This window comes from Doryrhamphus excisus, chromosome 13 (assembly GCF_030265055.1).
Source record: "Doryrhamphus excisus isolate RoL2022-K1 chromosome 13, RoL_Dexc_1.0, whole genome shotgun sequence".
In the NCBI taxonomy this organism is placed as follows: domain Eukaryota; kingdom Metazoa; phylum Chordata; class Actinopteri; order Syngnathiformes; family Syngnathidae; genus Doryrhamphus; species Doryrhamphus excisus.
Genome location: NC_080478.1, coordinates 11,350,122 through 11,367,948, shown reverse-complemented (window position 1 = coordinate 11,367,948; position 17,827 = coordinate 11,350,122). Strand labels below are relative to the sequence as shown.

The 17,827-nt window shown below is 39.9% G+C and overlaps 1 protein-coding gene across 4 annotated transcripts in view; it reads left to right on the top strand.

The window, feature by feature from the left end:
* Positions 1-17,827, top strand: part of alk (ALK receptor tyrosine kinase) — a 260,619-nt gene that overhangs the window by 174,140 nt on the left and 68,652 nt on the right. For all 4 annotated transcript variants that reach the window (XM_058091041.1, XM_058091039.1, XM_058091042.1 and 1 more), the window contains 2 exons: positions 1,143-1,273; positions 17,052-17,183. In XM_058091041.1, coding sequence (XP_057947024.1) covers positions 1,143-1,273; positions 17,052-17,183 — 263 coding nt within the window. The remainder of the gene's footprint in view (positions 1-1,142; positions 1,274-17,051; positions 17,184-17,827) is intronic.

The following is a 17,827-nucleotide window of genomic DNA, read 5'->3' as shown; positions in this document are numbered from 1 at the left end:
TTTCAATGTTCACTTAATTTGGAAGCTTTATATAATCGTGTCTTGTGATATATCTTTTTTGTCATAAAATACAGCAAAAATTGGCATATTTCAGACCTAGGTTCCAATGGTGATTACCCATCTATCTATTTTTTATGGCGTCTATCCTCACTAGTGTCACAGGGGTATGCTGGAGCCTATGCCAGCTGACTTCGGATGAGAGGTGGGGTACACCCTGGACTGGTGGCCAGCCAATCACAGGACACATATTGACAAACAACCATTCACACTCACATTCATGCCTATGGACAATTTGGAGTCACCAATTAACCTAGCATGTTTTTGGAATGTGGGAGGAAACCCACACATAAATGGGGAGAACATGCAAACTCCACACAGAGAGGCCCAATGGTGATTAATCATTATTAATCCATTAGAAAACAAATTAATGTGAATCTGAAAATATAATCATTTGACAGCCATAATGAAGACATACGCATGTAAAAATGTGGGATTTTTTTTTATAGTGATTCATTTATGCTGTATATTTGGTCAGCACTCAAACAGACTTAGAGTGAAGGTAATGTGTTTTCCACGGAAAAATATATTTTCACATGTTAAATAAATATTTTTCATGTTTTTTTGGCAAAAGAATATGAGGGTTGGTTGGAAGGCTGGCCAAGAGCCAGTGGGAGGAGAACAAGATGGATTATTGATAAGATATGAGCCCAAGTGAAAACATGACAATTTGCTTAACAGTTAGGGACAGTTGAACGCCATAAAGCCGGCCCATAGTTGTGGGAGGACAACATTTACATTGCCACATTCACCAACTGTTTTTTTTTCTGTGGACCTGTTCATCTTTAATGTTGTGACTTTTCAGCACCGAAAGTTTTCGCTTGAGGTCTCGTAATACCTGGACACCTATAAGACTCTTTTAAAGACTAGCAAAGACTCAAAGGGTAGAAGAGGTATAAACAAATCAAAATGGAAGGCAATGAGGATGCCACTACATCTTCTTCTGCCAGAGGAGCTGTGAGGGTTCAGGTTGAGCAGGTCCAACGTGCCCTGACCTCACAGCCTCGTAGAGGATGTGAGAAAATCTGTCAGCCATGGTGCCTGCTCATCACAATAATCCTGCTCCTGCTTTCTCTTCTTGGCAGCTGGGCCATAGCTCACCTCACAGTCGGGACCCACAGGGGATCACCTTTCCGGATCTCAGCCAGCTACAACAAGCGAATCCTTGATGACACAGGCATGATTGAGCCCAACTTTACCACCAACTGCACCATGGGTAAGTTCAGTTGAAAATTCAAAACTTATTCCAAGAAAATTATTTCTTATTTTTAATACAAATTATATTTTGCATAATATCCTGTATATTTACGATATTTAATCACAAAAGACGTGTCATGTTTTCCCTGTGTTCCTTTGCAATGTTTCTGTAATCTGAATTTCATGTCTCCTGGGTGACCAAGTTCCCAAAGCAACTTAATCGTGTCAGTTGTTCAGTGATTTAAAAAAAAATAAAAAACTTCATTACATCCTATTCTGGAACAAACACATGGATTGTTGGAGACTAATATCCCCCTCTGTTGACCTCAGTGCCTCTGAAATTGAATTAATGTATCTGATTTAATTTGCTGTGCAGGCCCACAGCAACTTTTGCTTTATCATTTTAAGTGAGCTTTATCAGAGAAAATGTTTATTTGTCCAATGTTTTCCAATTGGTCATTTCAACATCATAAATTTTTTAATGGATTCTACTTATGTCATCCAGTGAGTATTTCCTATGTAGCAACAGTACATTGTCAAATCTATATGTTTTTTTTTTAAGGAAAGCAGTTCTTTCATTCCAGGATTTTCGTTTGTAGTGAACTAAATTAAGGCTGCATCTCCCAATTCTGCCACATACCCCTTTTCTTAGCCCTTACACCTAGGTTTTGCGGGTTCATGAGAATCAAGTAGTGTCCTAATTGTCCTCAAATCAAGTGGTAAGGTGTAAGTGCTGAGGGTGTACAGCCCGACAAACCAAGTGTGGTCAGGGATCAGACCTGAAATGAAGGGGTAGTCTGACTCTATGTGGGATATAACCCTGCACTGATGTTTTATTATACATTCAATTATTTGGTACTAGACGTAAATATTGGCCATGTTTTCAATTGTTGGTTGTCGCTATAGTTATAACTATCTCACAGCAATCTACTACAGTTCATAAGTGATGAGACAATGTTTAGATAGCAACTTGTACTTTAAAAACGCTCGTTAGATGGCTTGCTAGGGGACTCTACATCACTGAAGTGTACTGTGACGTTTGAATTTTATATTAGCTATCGAGTTTGTTCGCTGTGAATTACAGCCACCCGAGTCCACCAAGAAGTCTCATAATGAGATACGTTTATTGTATTCAGCGAGATATGGGCAGCACACCAGCCTATCAAAGTTAACTTAACTTTTGGAATATCATTTTACACACATAAAACAATGCTAAATGCAAATAAAGGTATGAAAGGGACTTCCAAGGTGACTTTTACCTTCATTGAAATATTTACATTTTCATTTATCCCTTTTATTCATCTTTTATATGCATTTTTAATTGTTTTTTTCATGTAAAACTATAAAAAAAAACATGTTTGTGTTGACATTGTCGTATTTCTGGAACAGATTTATTGGATTTACATGATTACTTATAGGTACTTATAGGTACATTTTGGTTGGAGTTGGACCTTCTGAAATGGATTAATGTCGTCAACCAAGGTTTTTTTTTTATTATTTGCTATGAGAAGACCAAACAAATACAAAATCAGCAAAATCTCAGCCTTCATTCACATAGCTACATTTTACTGCCAATTATGTGTGAGGAGAAAATAATACAATAGAGAAAATAAGTTATCCAAAGTGCCTCTAATTGGTTTGCATAAGGTGAGAGAGGTATCTGATGAATGTGCAAAACAATGACAAAGAATAAAGGGGCATTGTCATTGAGATACAAATGAACATGCATATCCTCTTTGGATAACTTGCTTTCTGTAACAGATAGAAAAGAGCGGAGCAGGTGCTGTTGCTCATGCAAATGTCAGCTTGGATCAACAGTGTAATTGTTCTCAGCTCAGGGTTCACTCAGTTCCTCTTGCCAGTCAGTATTTAAACCGTGTATAGTAAAGAGGAACAATATGCAGAAGTGGCATATTATTCTTTCCCTAACACAATGCCCTAAGTGCTCTACTTACTCCAACATTGAAGCCTTAATCTGTCTCTGAAAGTTCACAGAGTAGCCTTACCATAACTCCTTCTACCACAACTCGCACTTTTCTCCTCCACCATCTGGATGGGGTTTGAATGACTTTCTTTTCTCACTTATACAGAATTTCAATCAAGACTATCAAGGCTCTCAGACACGATCACTGACACAGACATTTGTTTTGTTTATTTGTTCCAGGCTCTTGCACTGAAAATTAGTGACTCATTGATCTTAATGACCAGCAGGGAGACAATTTGGATGGATTGCTCAAGCCTGACTCAAACTTTTGCTTTAACCAGTTTTTGTGTCGTAACCTGACCTGGAAATTAAGATTCTGGAATTTCCTTCCTAAGCACAACCTCAACCCAAAAGAATAATGGTTGAATATGCTGAGAAGTCATGCAAACCAAATGAAATCCTCTATCCATTATGCCGAGAAATGTGAACAAACCAGCCAGAATTATGGCAGAAGCTTGCTGATGTCTCCTAAGAGCTGAGGTCAAACTTGCTAAGAGACATTCCGCAAATGTTACTCAGGATGTATGTACATTATATATTTATATATTTAATCCCACACTATACTGTATGTATACAACAGCTGTGTTTACCAAATTGATGAGTTTAGACGTCCTCACTTGCCTGATTACTCAAGCTGGTGAAGTGAAAGAAGATACCAGAGCTATGGCCTTACTTCTTTCTCCATACTCCTCTACTTTAATGAACTCATCAGTCACAGGGCCAGCAAGCGATCCAATTTTGTTGCCTCTAAAGCAGTATGCATGTATTATGTCTCTGGAGCATACCTTCCCAATGGAAAGTGAGAATACTGCTATCTGCCGCTCACCGTGGCATCACAAACAAACCGTCACTGACCCTCTTATCCTGTCTTTGTGTCTCATCCTGGGAGTAAACAGACACCATCATAATGACTGACAAACTCATTACCTGAATGTTACAATAAAGGATTTAGGATTCTCATTAACATAGAAAGTCAGAAGGTCAGACTTACTTTAGCACCATCAAACAGTTTACTCACTGAAGAACATGTTTTGGATGTGTGCTTGTAGATTACCCGGCAAACTGTCACTATCAATGTTTTTCAATTGGACATGTAGAGGAGGACAAGGCAACGGTGAACTCTGTAGGGAATTTGAACTTGTGACCTTCCGTTCCCTGGTGTATTTCCCTAACTATTACAGCATGCCGCTGCAGGCCCTTAATGGAGCGTTACAGCAAGTCTATACTTTGCGATTAGGTACACACTAACATAAGGGTGTCCCTGGGCCCATCAATCACACACAGCCACACACAGGCAACCAGGGAAATTGGTTTGTAGAAGCTGGCCGAGTGGACAGAGCGAGGCGTGGATGGATAGGTTAGGGCATTCTGTCAGAAAAAAAACATTCTATGTCAAAGCATGGCTCTATAAGTTGGTCTGTAAATCTGCTTTGCATCCTTGGCATAACCCTTTCATTCAGTTTTCGTTCTTTGACTTAAGATTTGAAATGGTAAGCGGAAAGCACTCACAGAAACATTTGTAGATAACATGAAAATCAACAAAGTTACAGGATGTTGTTTTGTAACAATAATGATGGAATATACTGATATAGTTGTCCTTGGGGCGAGCAAAAGCTTACTCTTTTCCTCACTTCTCTTCAGTCACATATTGATTACTTAGCTCTGACACTCCTCAAGGTTGTACAAATGGATGCAAACTCTTGTCTATTCCAGAGATGCACATGCAGCTCTCCCTCGAGAACGTTTGAATGCATTGTTATAGCTGTATGGCTGGGAGGCCACAAACTTTATTAGCTGCAATGTGCCAAAAATACTTGATCTTCTGTAAAAGATTCATTAAACACATTACATTTAGAAGCTTCATCATCAGTACATCATCAGTAGGGTAAAACTAACCTGTCTCACGACGGTCTAAACCCAGCTCACGTTCCGTATTAGTGGGTGAACAATCCAACGCTTGGTGAATTCTGCGTCACAATGATAGGAAGAGCCGACATCAAAGGATCAAAAAGCGACGTCGCTATGAACGCTTGGCTGCCACAAGCCAGTTTGCTTGTTTGATTTCAGAAAATAACAGATGAAATGATACAGCACTCTACAAGAAGCAATGAAGTCTGTAAAATTAAATAATTAAAAATAAAAAATAAAATCAAAAAATAGTTAACTATAATGATGAAAATGGTAATATTAATGGTGATTATAATGATGGTAATAATGATAAAGATTATGACGATAATGATAATAATAATAATAATATTACAATGATAATAATAACAGGGGAAAACAAGACAGTGGCATGAACATGATTATATCTTGCAAAAAGGGGTAGGCATTTATAAGCTTTTGCTTCAGCCTACTCCTTTTGGGCTTGGGATCAGATAGTTGAATACAAATGTAAATAATGGAAAGTTATATTTGATTGATGTAAGAAATGCACTGTAATGCTTCATATATTTACCCAAATTAAAAAAAAAAAAAAAAAAAAAGCTCACTCCTTAAAGATGTGGCTGAAGACGTGGCAGAGGGATTGTCAGAGGTTTGAGAACAGGGTAAAAACACAGAAGGGACCGTACGGAACTGCACGCCAAAGGAACTAGACAATGACAATATGGGGTGTTGAATCCATGGAATTGCCATAACACTGGACATGAATTAGCCGAAAGAAAAAAGATACCCAGACAAGCACATTCTGGCAGTATTTAGCTTCATCACATACTATCTCAAATTTCTTGCCTCAAGCCTATTCATGAGCAGCATCCCCATCAGCGCAATCAGATTTTCCATTGCAGGCGCTTTTCCAAGGCAATCTACCAAAGCTATTTCTTTTTAAGATGTGGGGCAAGTGTTAAATGTTCCATGCCACCAAGTAGCTTGGTAACAGCCTATATGATCTATGCCAAATGGGACAGATGTCTCTATCAATCAGATCTTGCAGGCAGGGTAATGATATGTTCTAGAATCTAGATGTTGTGGACAGACTGATGCATTATGAAAGAAGAGTTTTTAATGACAGCACTGACACCCTAAATGTCATTTTTTTCAGAGAAGGGGACGTTTTTGGTCAATCACTCACTGACATGGTTGTGTCCCGTTATGCTTATGGAGGATGGCTCTTTTTTGTTTTTGCCTTAATGTGCCTCGGTACCCAAAGGATGGCTCTTGAAGTTGTGTTTGGATGGGTTTTGTGTAACTTAAATGCAGAAAATCAAGCTACATATCAAGTCCATACACAGTGGAACCTCGGTTAGCGTATATGATTTTTTGGTTAGTGTCAAATATTTATGTCAAAGTTTTGCCTTGAATTGAGTACATCTTTTGGTTAGCTGACAATATGGCACACATCTTGTCATGTTATTAATACACTTTGTGAGTCCAACCTTGTTCTTCATGTTCTTCTTCCGCTGGCTTTGTCAACAATCAAGTCTTCAGGTAAAAGTTTGTGTATTCCTTTCATTCGTCATTTATATGTATTTGAATTGTATTTGAAAAACTGTAATTGTAAAAATCGAAAACCATGTTTTAGACTTTGGTGTTTATGAAACAGTTTCAGTGAAACAGTTTCTTATTGAAAAAAAATAATTTGGTTCGAGCACATTTCGGTTAGTTGGAAACTATGGGACATATTAATGATGTTAACCAAGGTTCCACTATTGTAGTAGTGTACTAGTACACTAGTAATTTACCACTTAATCGTACATTGTACATTGACTGTCTACTCTTCAGTGGCTGGACATTTTTACTGTGATTGGTTTTACCACTTGTAACAATCATTTTGCAACAAATCTTTGTGTTTAGTCAGTAATCTTTTTGGGACTCATGAGATTTTTACCTCAATGTAAGATTTTTTTTCCTGTCTTTTGTAATGTGTGCTGCAGTATCTCCTGCAAGGAGCATGACAGGTAGTGATAGTAATTGAACAGAGGTGGGTCCAATCGAGCGTGGCTCTTTGCAGTTAATTGAATTCATGACTGAATACCTCTTGTCCTGTCGACTGTCCAGTGGGAAACTTAGCAGCATCCATCTTTGGCATCTCGGCAACTGTAAATCTCCATGAATATCTCACATTTTCCCTTCAGTGTGGCAGCGCCTCTACTGCTAGGACTTGTTGAGTTTCTCCCTTCAGGACATATGGCAATCCTTGATGACAACCTAGATTACATCTTGAATTGGGTCTCAATTTAGTCTATAAGCGTGTTTGTCTCTGGTTTGCTTCTTTTGGCTGAGCTAACAAAACACCAGTCGCTCCATATTGGTTGTTGCTTTATAGCAGTGACTCTCAACTGGTGGCCCCCATTGTAAAGGGTGGTCCCACCGCCAAATGTTTTGAGAATGAATGCTTTACAGCATTCAATGTGTGTGTACTACTATGTTTTTTAAACTGACAAATAGTAAGAGAAAAAACTGTGTGTTTGTGCTTGGGCGCACTTGGCACCTAAAGGCTGGTATTTATGGCTGGCGTGAGCACTCTGATCCGCACTGAAATCCGGTATCCAACCCCTCGTCTGGCACGATTGGTAGGCCGGGTGCATTCACACCACACATCAGACACATCATACAATTACTGTATACTGCAATTGCTCCTCGCCAGTTAGAATCCAAAATAATCCACAAAGAGCACAGGCCACAACTGTTTTTTTCACAAGTTCACATTGAACTTGTGTTTGTCAATGCACTTGAAATGTCAACATGATGAAAATTGGGGCCACGGATGATGTGTGACGCACATGCCCTCTCCAACCTCTTCTGACTCTGTGAGCACAATAGTGGTGGGTGCACGTCAGTTTCGGCACTTCACCAGTTCCGCTGACCAATGAGCGCACACAGCTCGCGTGGACTGTGAAGGTGAGCATGTGCATCGCGCGTTGTACGCACTGATTTTAGTAGTGGTCCCAAGCTGACGGTCAACTGCCGGCATTTTGTCTCCTCTCCGGGATGCCGAGGGCACAGAAGAGGAGGTCGGGTGTATCAGCAGTGGAGAAGGCAGATGCAGCGGGAGGGGCAGGAGCGAGCAAACTTGCTTTTCATTCAGATTTTCAATTAATAATGTGAGAAGACTAGAAAAAAAATGCATTGTAAAATACAGAACATGAAGTGTGGACACCAGCATTTTGTTAATGTCCTGGTAAAACAAGCATATTGGCTTTGTTTGGCTTGAAATAGATAGAAAATAAATGTTATAAAAATTAGTAGCTCTTGACCATTTTCATTTTGTAACAAGAAAAAATGTTGGTGACCCCTAATATAGCCAGTAGTACATTTAAACATTTACACTTCATGTAGGCGTTCTGTATTGGTATTGGTTACATCGATTTTTCTTGACCTGACACTCTGGGCCTCAACTAGAACTGCGCCTGTGGTCTTCTATTTCCTCACTATGTTCCTCACAGTGGAACCTGAGAGCGGAACTCTCTGAGCTAGCTTTTTGTATCCTTCCCCTAGACTATGATGTTGAACATTGCTTTCAGGTCAGTTGAAATTGTTTTGAGGCTACTGCTGAGATGTGCTCTCATTTCATTTATTCATTCCTTCATTCATTCATTCATTTTCTACCGCTTTTCCTCATGAATGTCGTGGGGGGTGCTGGAGCCTATCCCAGCTGTCTTTGTGCGAGATTGGCTGGACTGGTGGCCAGCCAATCACAGGGCACATATAGACAAACAACCATTCACACTCACATTCATACCTATGGACAATTAACCTAGCATGTTTTTGGAATGTGGGAGGAAACCGGAGTACCCGGAGAAAACCCACGCATGCATGGGGAGAACATGCAAACTCCACACAGAGATGGCCGAGGGTGGAATTGAACCCTGGTCTCCTAGCTGTGAGGTCTGCGTACTAACCACTCGACCGCCGTGAGGTCTGCGTGCTAACCACTCGACCGCTGTGCCGCCCCCATTTCATTTATTGTTATGATTAATTTAAAATTATGATTGCTGTATGCGTCTTTAAATATGTTTACTTCCTGTTGCGCCAAACACTGATTATGTGTTTGACACACCTGACAATGATGACAAGAGGTTGTCAATACATGTGTGCACCAGTGAGGTGATTCTCCCACACACAGAAAGGAATAGCAACATGTGTGAGCTGTGCTTTATATCTTACGTTAAAAGCTGTAGACTCTGCTAACAGGTTATGCAAACAGCAAACAGTTTAGTGGATGTGCCAGATGAAAATCGCGACATCTGCAGCAAGCACCTGAAGAACAAGTGGAGGTAATTTCAAACAACATGAGCAGAAAGGAGAGCGACGCGGTGCCCAAATTTATGCACCTGCTTACTTTTGTGTAAATAATTATTGCACACTTTGTGTGAATCCTACAAACTTCATTTCACTTCTCATCTATCACTGTGTTTGTCTGCTATATGATATATATGATATATGATATATGAAATGGCTGATCCCAACAACTACTGATTTCTAAAGGAAAATCTTGAAAATTATTGGGGGTGCCCAAAGTTTTTCAGACCACTATATAATGTGTGTGTGTACTGTACATAGCTTTAATGCAACACATTACTAAAATGCACACACAGATTTCCAGGTTTTTCAGACACGTGTACTAAATGTAATTGCCGTCAAGCTCATGTCATTTTAACATCTGGTGTCGCCTGTGGATGTCATTTAATGAACCAACGAATGAACAAAATTCTACCGCTGGGATTATGTCATTGACTTACAATGTAGTATATACAGTGAAGAAAATAAGTATTTGAACACCCTGCTATTTTGCTATTTCTCCCACTTAGAAATCATGGAGGGGTCTGAAATTTTCATCGTAGGTGCATGTCCACTGTGAGAGAGATAAACTAAAAAGAAAAATCCAGAAATCACAATGCATGATTTTTTTAACAATTTATTTGTGTGATACAGCTGCTAATAAGTATTTGAACACCTGAGAAAATGAATGTTAATATTTGGTACAGTAGCCTTTGTTTGCTATTACAGAGGTCAAACGTTTCCTGTAGTTTTTCACCAGGTTTGCACACACTGCAGGAGGGATCTTGGCCCACTCCTCCACACAGATCTTCTCTAGATCAGTCAGGTTTCTGGGCTGTCGCTGAGAAACACGGAGTTTGAGCTCCCTCCAAAGATTTTCGATTGGGTTCAGGTCTGGAGACTGGCTGGGCCATGCTAGAACCTTGATATGCTTCTTACGGAGCCACTCCTTGGTTTTCCTGGCTGTGTGCTTCGGGTCGTTGTCGTGTTGGAAGACCCAGCCACGACCCATCTTCAATGCTCTGACAGAGGGAAGGAGGTTGTTCCCCAAAATCTCACAATACACGGCCCCAGTCATCCTCTCTTTAATGCAGTGCACTCGTCCTGTCCCATGTGCAGAAAAACACCCCCAAAGCATGATGCTACCACCCCCATGCTTCACAGTAGGGATGGTGTTCTTCGGATTGTACTCTTCATTCTTCTTCCTCCAAACACGCTTATTGGAATTATGACCAAAAAGTTCTATTTTGGTCTCATCTGACCATAAAACTTTCTCCCATGACTCCTCTGTATCATCCAAATGGTCATATGCAAACTTAAGACGGGCCTTGACATGTGCTGGTTTAAGCAGGGGAACCTTTCGTGCCATGCATGATTTCACATCATGACGTCTTAGTGTATTACCTACAGTAACCTTGGAAACGGTGGTCCCAGCTCTTTTCAGGTCATTGACCAAGTCCTGTCGTGTAGTTCTGGGCTGATTCCTCACCTTTCTTAGAATCATTGAGACCCCACGAGGTGATATCTTGCATGGGGCTCCACTCCGATTGAGATTGACCGTCATGTTTAGCTTCTTCCATTTTCTAATGATAGCTCCAACAGTGGACCTTTTTTCACCAAGCTGCTTGGTAATTGCTCCGTAGCCCTTTCCAGCCTTGTGGAGGTGTACAATTTTGTCTCTGGTGTCTTTGGACAGCTCTTTGGTCTTCGCCATGTTACAAGTTAAAGTCTTACTGATTGTATGGGGTGGACAGGTGTCTTTATGCAGCTAACGACCTCAAACAGGTGCATCTGATTCAGGATGATACATGGAGTGCAGGTGGACTTCTAATGGGCAGACTAACAGGTCTTTCAGGGTCAGAATTCTAGATGATACACAGGTGTTCAAATACTTATTTGCAGCTGTATCACACAAATAAATTGTTAAAAAATCATGCATTGTGATTTCTGGATTTTTCTTTAGTTCATCTCTCTCACAGTGGACATGCACCTACGATGAAAATTTCAGACCCCTCCATGATTTCTAAGTGGGAGAAATAGCAAAATAGCAGGGTGTTCAAATACTTATTTTCTTCACTGTACATAGGGAGAAAATAGTTGGAGACCTGAATTGCTGTGAAATACCCTAGTGCCCATAATCCTGCTGAGGGAACAGAGATTGCGTCAGAGAGCAAACTCACTCATATTAATGCTGAATATCCGTTCATTCATTTATATTCTACCGATTATCCTCACAAGGATTGCGGGGGGTGCTGGAGCCTATCCCAGCTGTCTTCGGGCGGGAGGCGGGGTACACCCACTACTGGCCGCCAGCCAATCACAGGGCACATATAGACAAACAACCATTCACACTTACATTCATACCTATGGACAATTTGGAGTCACCAATTAACCTAGCATGTTTTTGGAATGTGGGAGGAAGCTGGAGTTCCCGGAGAAAACCCACACATGCACGGGGAGAACATGCAAACTCCACACAGAGATGGTCCAGGGTGGGATTGGACTCAGGTCTCCTAGCTGTGAGGTCTGCGTGCTAACCACTCGACCGCAAGCTCCATCCCCAATGCTGAACTCACCAAATTAAGTTTTTAAGTCTACAAATGTAAGAAGTTTAGTAATGCATATTTGAATATTTATGTTATTACATTTAAAGAGGAAGTTCAGATTCTCTTGTCAATGACCAATCATCACTTATATACAATGTCATAAATAATTAGAGGACATTTTCTAGGATACTATTTGGGGGTGTCTGACTCTCTCGTCCTTGATATTAATAATTTGCACATGACTATGTAATTTAATTTAAAAGTATGTGATTGTAATTTAAAATGAATCATAGAATATGTTAAAATTAGACTATCGGAAAAAAAAGGCTCATTTAGCAGGTTCAAACAATGACAAGTGATGAATTGTCCTCTGCCTGCCTCTCCAACTACACAGCTTAATTGTCTTTTGTCTGTTGTTGCTAATTGCATTTAACTGCAAATACCGTATTTTCTGAAATTGCAGCCTGTAGATTGATAATTTAGTTACATTGTTCACCTGAACCAATAAACACATCTCCATAAATAGACACTTGCCCCCCTTAAAAGAATAACAGATGGTGCCTATGGGTAGCTGTAATTACCTTGATTGGAGCCACGTCTCCTCAAGGTATGGTTCAGTACCTAGGGTCACGGGGTATGCTGAGCCTATCCCACCTATCTTCGGGCGACTGGTTGCCAGCCAATCACAGGACACATAAAATAAAAGATTGCCTGGCTAGACAAAATTGAACAGTCCCAATGAATGACGCCTTACTGCATGTTTTCAAAACAAGATTTCGGCGGTTTGAGTGCAGTTTGTGTGGAGAAAAGGCTGAAACATAAATATACATACAGTATGCATACAATACAATACAGTACATTTTCAAAAAGACCCACATTTGTGCACAAATAGCCGCAGTCGGTGTGTCAGCAGCTGTAACCATTGACAATTATTGTGAGCTCTCGTTCTGTATTCCACCAGAGATTTGGCATCTGTTCAGAAGCTACCGTGCCCTCAAGTCTCCTTTCCTGCTCTTCTGCACTCAAACATCATTTACCTCACACCGCCAAGCCAAGCCCATGAGCGCAATGATAACAAAACACCCAAACTCCCACAGACAATTCATTCCCATACCCAACCCCGGCCAACTTGCTTGTTCTCCCAATCTGATGTGTGACCTTAGGCCAAGATTTCAGCAGACATGTCAAGCCAAACCTATACATGCTCCAGGAACTTAAGGCCTCCCATTTTTCGATGTTTTATTCAAATGTCACTGAACTAATTTAAATTGATGAATTTACCGGTACATACCTTCCCCTTGGGTTTGTGGATAACTCTTCCTTCTTGTGATGGATTGTCTTACTTGCATGTAACTGAAAGGAACCCCACTGAATGCATAATGCATGTCTGAAGAGAATGTGCATTGCAACATGTCCAGATGGTCATAATTGCATCATTTTTGCAGACAAGTGTCACTGCATATTGCTTTTTATGCCATTCGAGGCCTTGAGCTTGTAAAAGATGAGCAGCATCACACACAGTTGTTCTAACCAATGGGGAGCGTTCATTGCCAAAGTCATTTACTCAGGCAAATGTGCTTTTTGGATTTTGAAGTGGGAAAAATCACTGAGACATTAACACCATGAGTTAGAGTAAACATGGGTCCTCAGTGGTGTCTTTTTATCCAGTAATGAATGTCACCTCTCTATCTATCCATGCAGTTGATGGGGCTATTCCTTCAGAGCTATAAGGTATTTGACACAGTGCTTTCAAATAGGTATCATGAAAATATATGTCTAATATAACAATATTTCAAGAGAAACGATTATTTCTGTGCCACTTTCTGCTTTAAGTTAGAGTGGTAAAGTTTTCTGATAAGATTTGTAAAAGAATGTCACTTGGCAACACACACATGAATTCCATTCATCATAAAAACCCTATGACGACATCTGTCCTTATAAAAAAACAAACAAAAAAAAAAAGCACTGTCAGAACTTTAATTATATCCTTTGGGGATGCATTGGTTTTATACCCTTTGTCCCTTGTGAAAACAGTTGCCTAAAGAGCAAGGATTTCTGCAACGTATGGAACATGTTCTCAGTTTTAATACTAAAAACAGTGCTTGCGATCTCAACGTGGGCATAAAAAATGTATCTCCTTCTCCAATTATACACTTGCCATTCCTTGCCAGGTTGAACAAACACACTGTGGTTGCGCCTTCATCCATTTCTGTGTGAAAATATAAGTAAAGGAAAATCCAGAATGTTTGTTGGGACTCGATGGCATTTCGTGATGTGTTGATGTAACACTTTCTGGTAACAGCTAAGACAGATTTAAAATTGCAAATAGGATGCTGTAGAGTCTGCCAATAGATTTGTCACGTTGAGCAAAACAGTGTTTGATTTAAGACAATTCGATAGAAGCTAGTGATGAGTGAATGCTTTCAGATAACTTAATTCAATTATGGTTGCAATCCTCATTTTATAACATTGCTTGTTACGATGTCACGTGGTTTTGAATGATTAAAACAGTACAAAAGAAATAGAACTAGTTACGTGCATGCAGTGGAAGGATACAGAGGAAGGACCACAGTAGTTATGTTCTTTTTAGTTAAATGTATATAAATCCCGATTTAAACTCAATTTGCATCACAGTCATTGGAATGTATCTTTTTTTCATAACCCAAAGATGACCTGTAGTGTCAGTAGTACATAATAATTAGAACATCTCCACATCCGTGGGATGTTCCATATGAGCTTCAAACTGAAATGAATCACAATATTTATCATGCTCCTCCATGAATGAAAAATACTTAATGTGATCAGATCGGAATTGGATGTAGGAGGAGTAGTCACATTTAGCTGGCTGTGATAGTCTAGTTTTGACACAAGGCTCGATACCCACCATCCAAATCCATGCACTCTGGTCTGATTTCGGATGACCTTTGCAATCAAAATGAAAAGAAATTAAAATGAAATAAAAATATGAAAAATAAAAACTTAAATATTGTAAATATTAGATTAGATTCAGCTCCAGACCCTCTTTTTTCCTCTTTAATTTCTATTACCATTGTGACACAACCCTTGTTTAAGAACCAAAAATATGCCTCACAGACTTTATTTAAGACATACTGCATTTAAAGACTAAAATGTATAGGTACTCACCATTAATGAACGATAATCTAAGATAATTGCTGGACCGATGAAACTGCAGTCTACCGAGCTGTACCAAACTTTTGTGTCATAGCACAAAGCAACACATTGGTGCATTCAGGGACTACTGAACAAAGTGCAAAATGTCAATGCTTGACAAAAAAAAACATTATCAGTGAAGCATAAAGACATAAACGTAAAATTGTTGGCTTTCTCACAGTGGTACAGTGGTTTGCTATGATAGAATAGAATAGAATAGGCTTGATTGTCATTGCACACAACAAAATTGGAGAGGTACCCCTCCATGGCAGTGCACACTTATAAGATACAAAATAGAATACCTTGAGAAATAAAAAAAAGATGAATAAAAACACATATACAAATAAAACTACTCATATATATGAATATGAAGCTAGTATCTAGTAACATGTCTATCTGTATAAATATCTACATGAGGTAGAAAAGATAATAAAGAAATGCAGTGGAGCTTTGGGTGTGTGGTTGTTTGTTTGCAGTCCTTATGGCCTGGAGGAAGAAACTGTTAGCATACTTGTCTGGAACTTGATTTACCTGAGGTGCCTCCGAGAGGGCGGCAGGTTGAATGCGTGGTGGGCAGGGTGGGATGTATACAGTGTGACGGCGTTGGTTGTCCTCCAGCAAGGATTTGGATATATTGTCCAGGGAGGGAAGCGAGCAGCCGGTGATTTTCTAGGCGGTGTTGATAACTTTCTGCACCTCCTTCCTGCGATGAGCTGTGGAGGCAGCATACCACACTATGTGAGCATGTTCTCCACGGCGGAGTGATAGAAGGCCAGTAACAAGGTTCCTGTCCAGGCTGTTCTCCCTGAGGACATGGAGGAAGTGGAAACCCTGCAGGACCTTCTTCATTAGGGCCGTGATATTGTGTGTCCAGCAGAGGCCCTCAGAGATGTGGGTGCCCAGGAACCTGAACCTCTGTGTTCTGTATGTGTTTCCTGATATCCACAGTCAAAAAAATGTCAATGCTGAATCGCAAATGCACAAGAATCCCGTGTACTTCGTATCACTGTCTCTAGAATCCATAATTGTGTCAACATTATCTGTCATGTTATGGAAGCAGTCTTTATAAGGTATTTAACATCCACATCGGCCTACATGGCAAATAAATCCACGTATAACAGATCACGGCAAACTTGTCATTCATGATAAAAAAATCTGTTTTTCACTTGAGAAAGGGGAATATCGAGGTGTTCATCAGTGAAATCTTTTTTTCCTCTCTCCTCTTTTTTGTGATCCGCTTCTGATGAATGGGGTGGAGATGTCCACGGTCTGAAAATATCACCTGTCTGATTTGCATGATATGCAAATGTAGGCAGGATACAACTGAGTTGTTTAAAATTATAATATTGAGTGTGTGCAAGACTGTGGAAATGAAAGAGAGCTCCAATTTTGCTACCTGCAAGAGTATCTGGGTCAGGTTTTTTTCTGATGAATACTGTACTCAAAGCCAGATGCTTATGCACACCCAGGCAAGCTATTTATCTTTGTACAAGGCAGCCTCAGGATTTCACACATGCTTTGCGGCCAGGACATAAATTAGCCTGTGTCACTGACTGATGTACTTCTGCAACAGAAGTGTAGAGTTTCTTCCATTTGTGAGATATGTTACCCTGAGCAGCTGATGTGTATTTTGGTGTTTGACATATATTGTAAATCTTGCAAGCAACAAAAAACAAGAACATCATTAGGAATTATATTTCAAAATAAGATTTTATTTCTGTTGTTCTTTTGTTCATTGTGTAATGCAATTTTACCGTGATGCATTTATTTTACGATCTGTACTGCACTATGGTAACATTTTTGTTTATTAGAAACAATAACTGTCAACAAAATAATAATATTGGATGTTTCTTGCATGCAACTCTCTCTTCCAGCTTCCTCCCCGGGTCCTTCCATCACACTTAAGGGCCAATATCACTGTCACCAAGGACCTGGGATTCCACTGGACAAACTTTGTGACTTCAATGCAGACTGTCCACTCGGGGACGACGAGGGCGAGCGATGTCGTGAGTACATTATGATCTAGTAACCGAGAGACAATCATGTCTCTGCTGTCTGATGTTCATCTGTGTATTGTAACGCCTGACCTGAGAAGCAGCTTCACTAACGAAGCCAGTGATTCCTGCCTAAGAGAGGGACAGTTGAGTGTCATGCAGAAGTTGCAGAGAAAGGCTGGCTTGGCAAGCAATCCTCACCCTTGGTATATTTCTGGATTGTTATTTCTGTCTTTTTGCACCTTTTTTTTATAAATCAAGGTCTTTATGAACACTTGCCCTTCAATATCAGAAAAGCAAAAGTCACCCGTTTCAGTTAATCCTTTCTCGTATTGATTTTTTAATACGTTTCAAGAGAATGTTGGTTGAACTTAAATGTATGACTTGCAAGGTCCAATTGTCTTTTCAAGTGGTGCACTGCATCATCCCGAGAGAGGGTTTATAATATTTTTCTAGATAAGTACATAAAATATATTAAAATATCAGACAGCAGTTCGAGACCACTGTAAACTATAGTAACAATCATAAACAGTGTTGTCTGAGTGTTATTTGTCAGTGCAGAATCTTTGATATAGCACTTGTACTGGATCTCATTAGACATGCAGTACCTTGGTTAATGTACTTAATCTGTTCCAGAGAGCCCACTCAAATGAAAA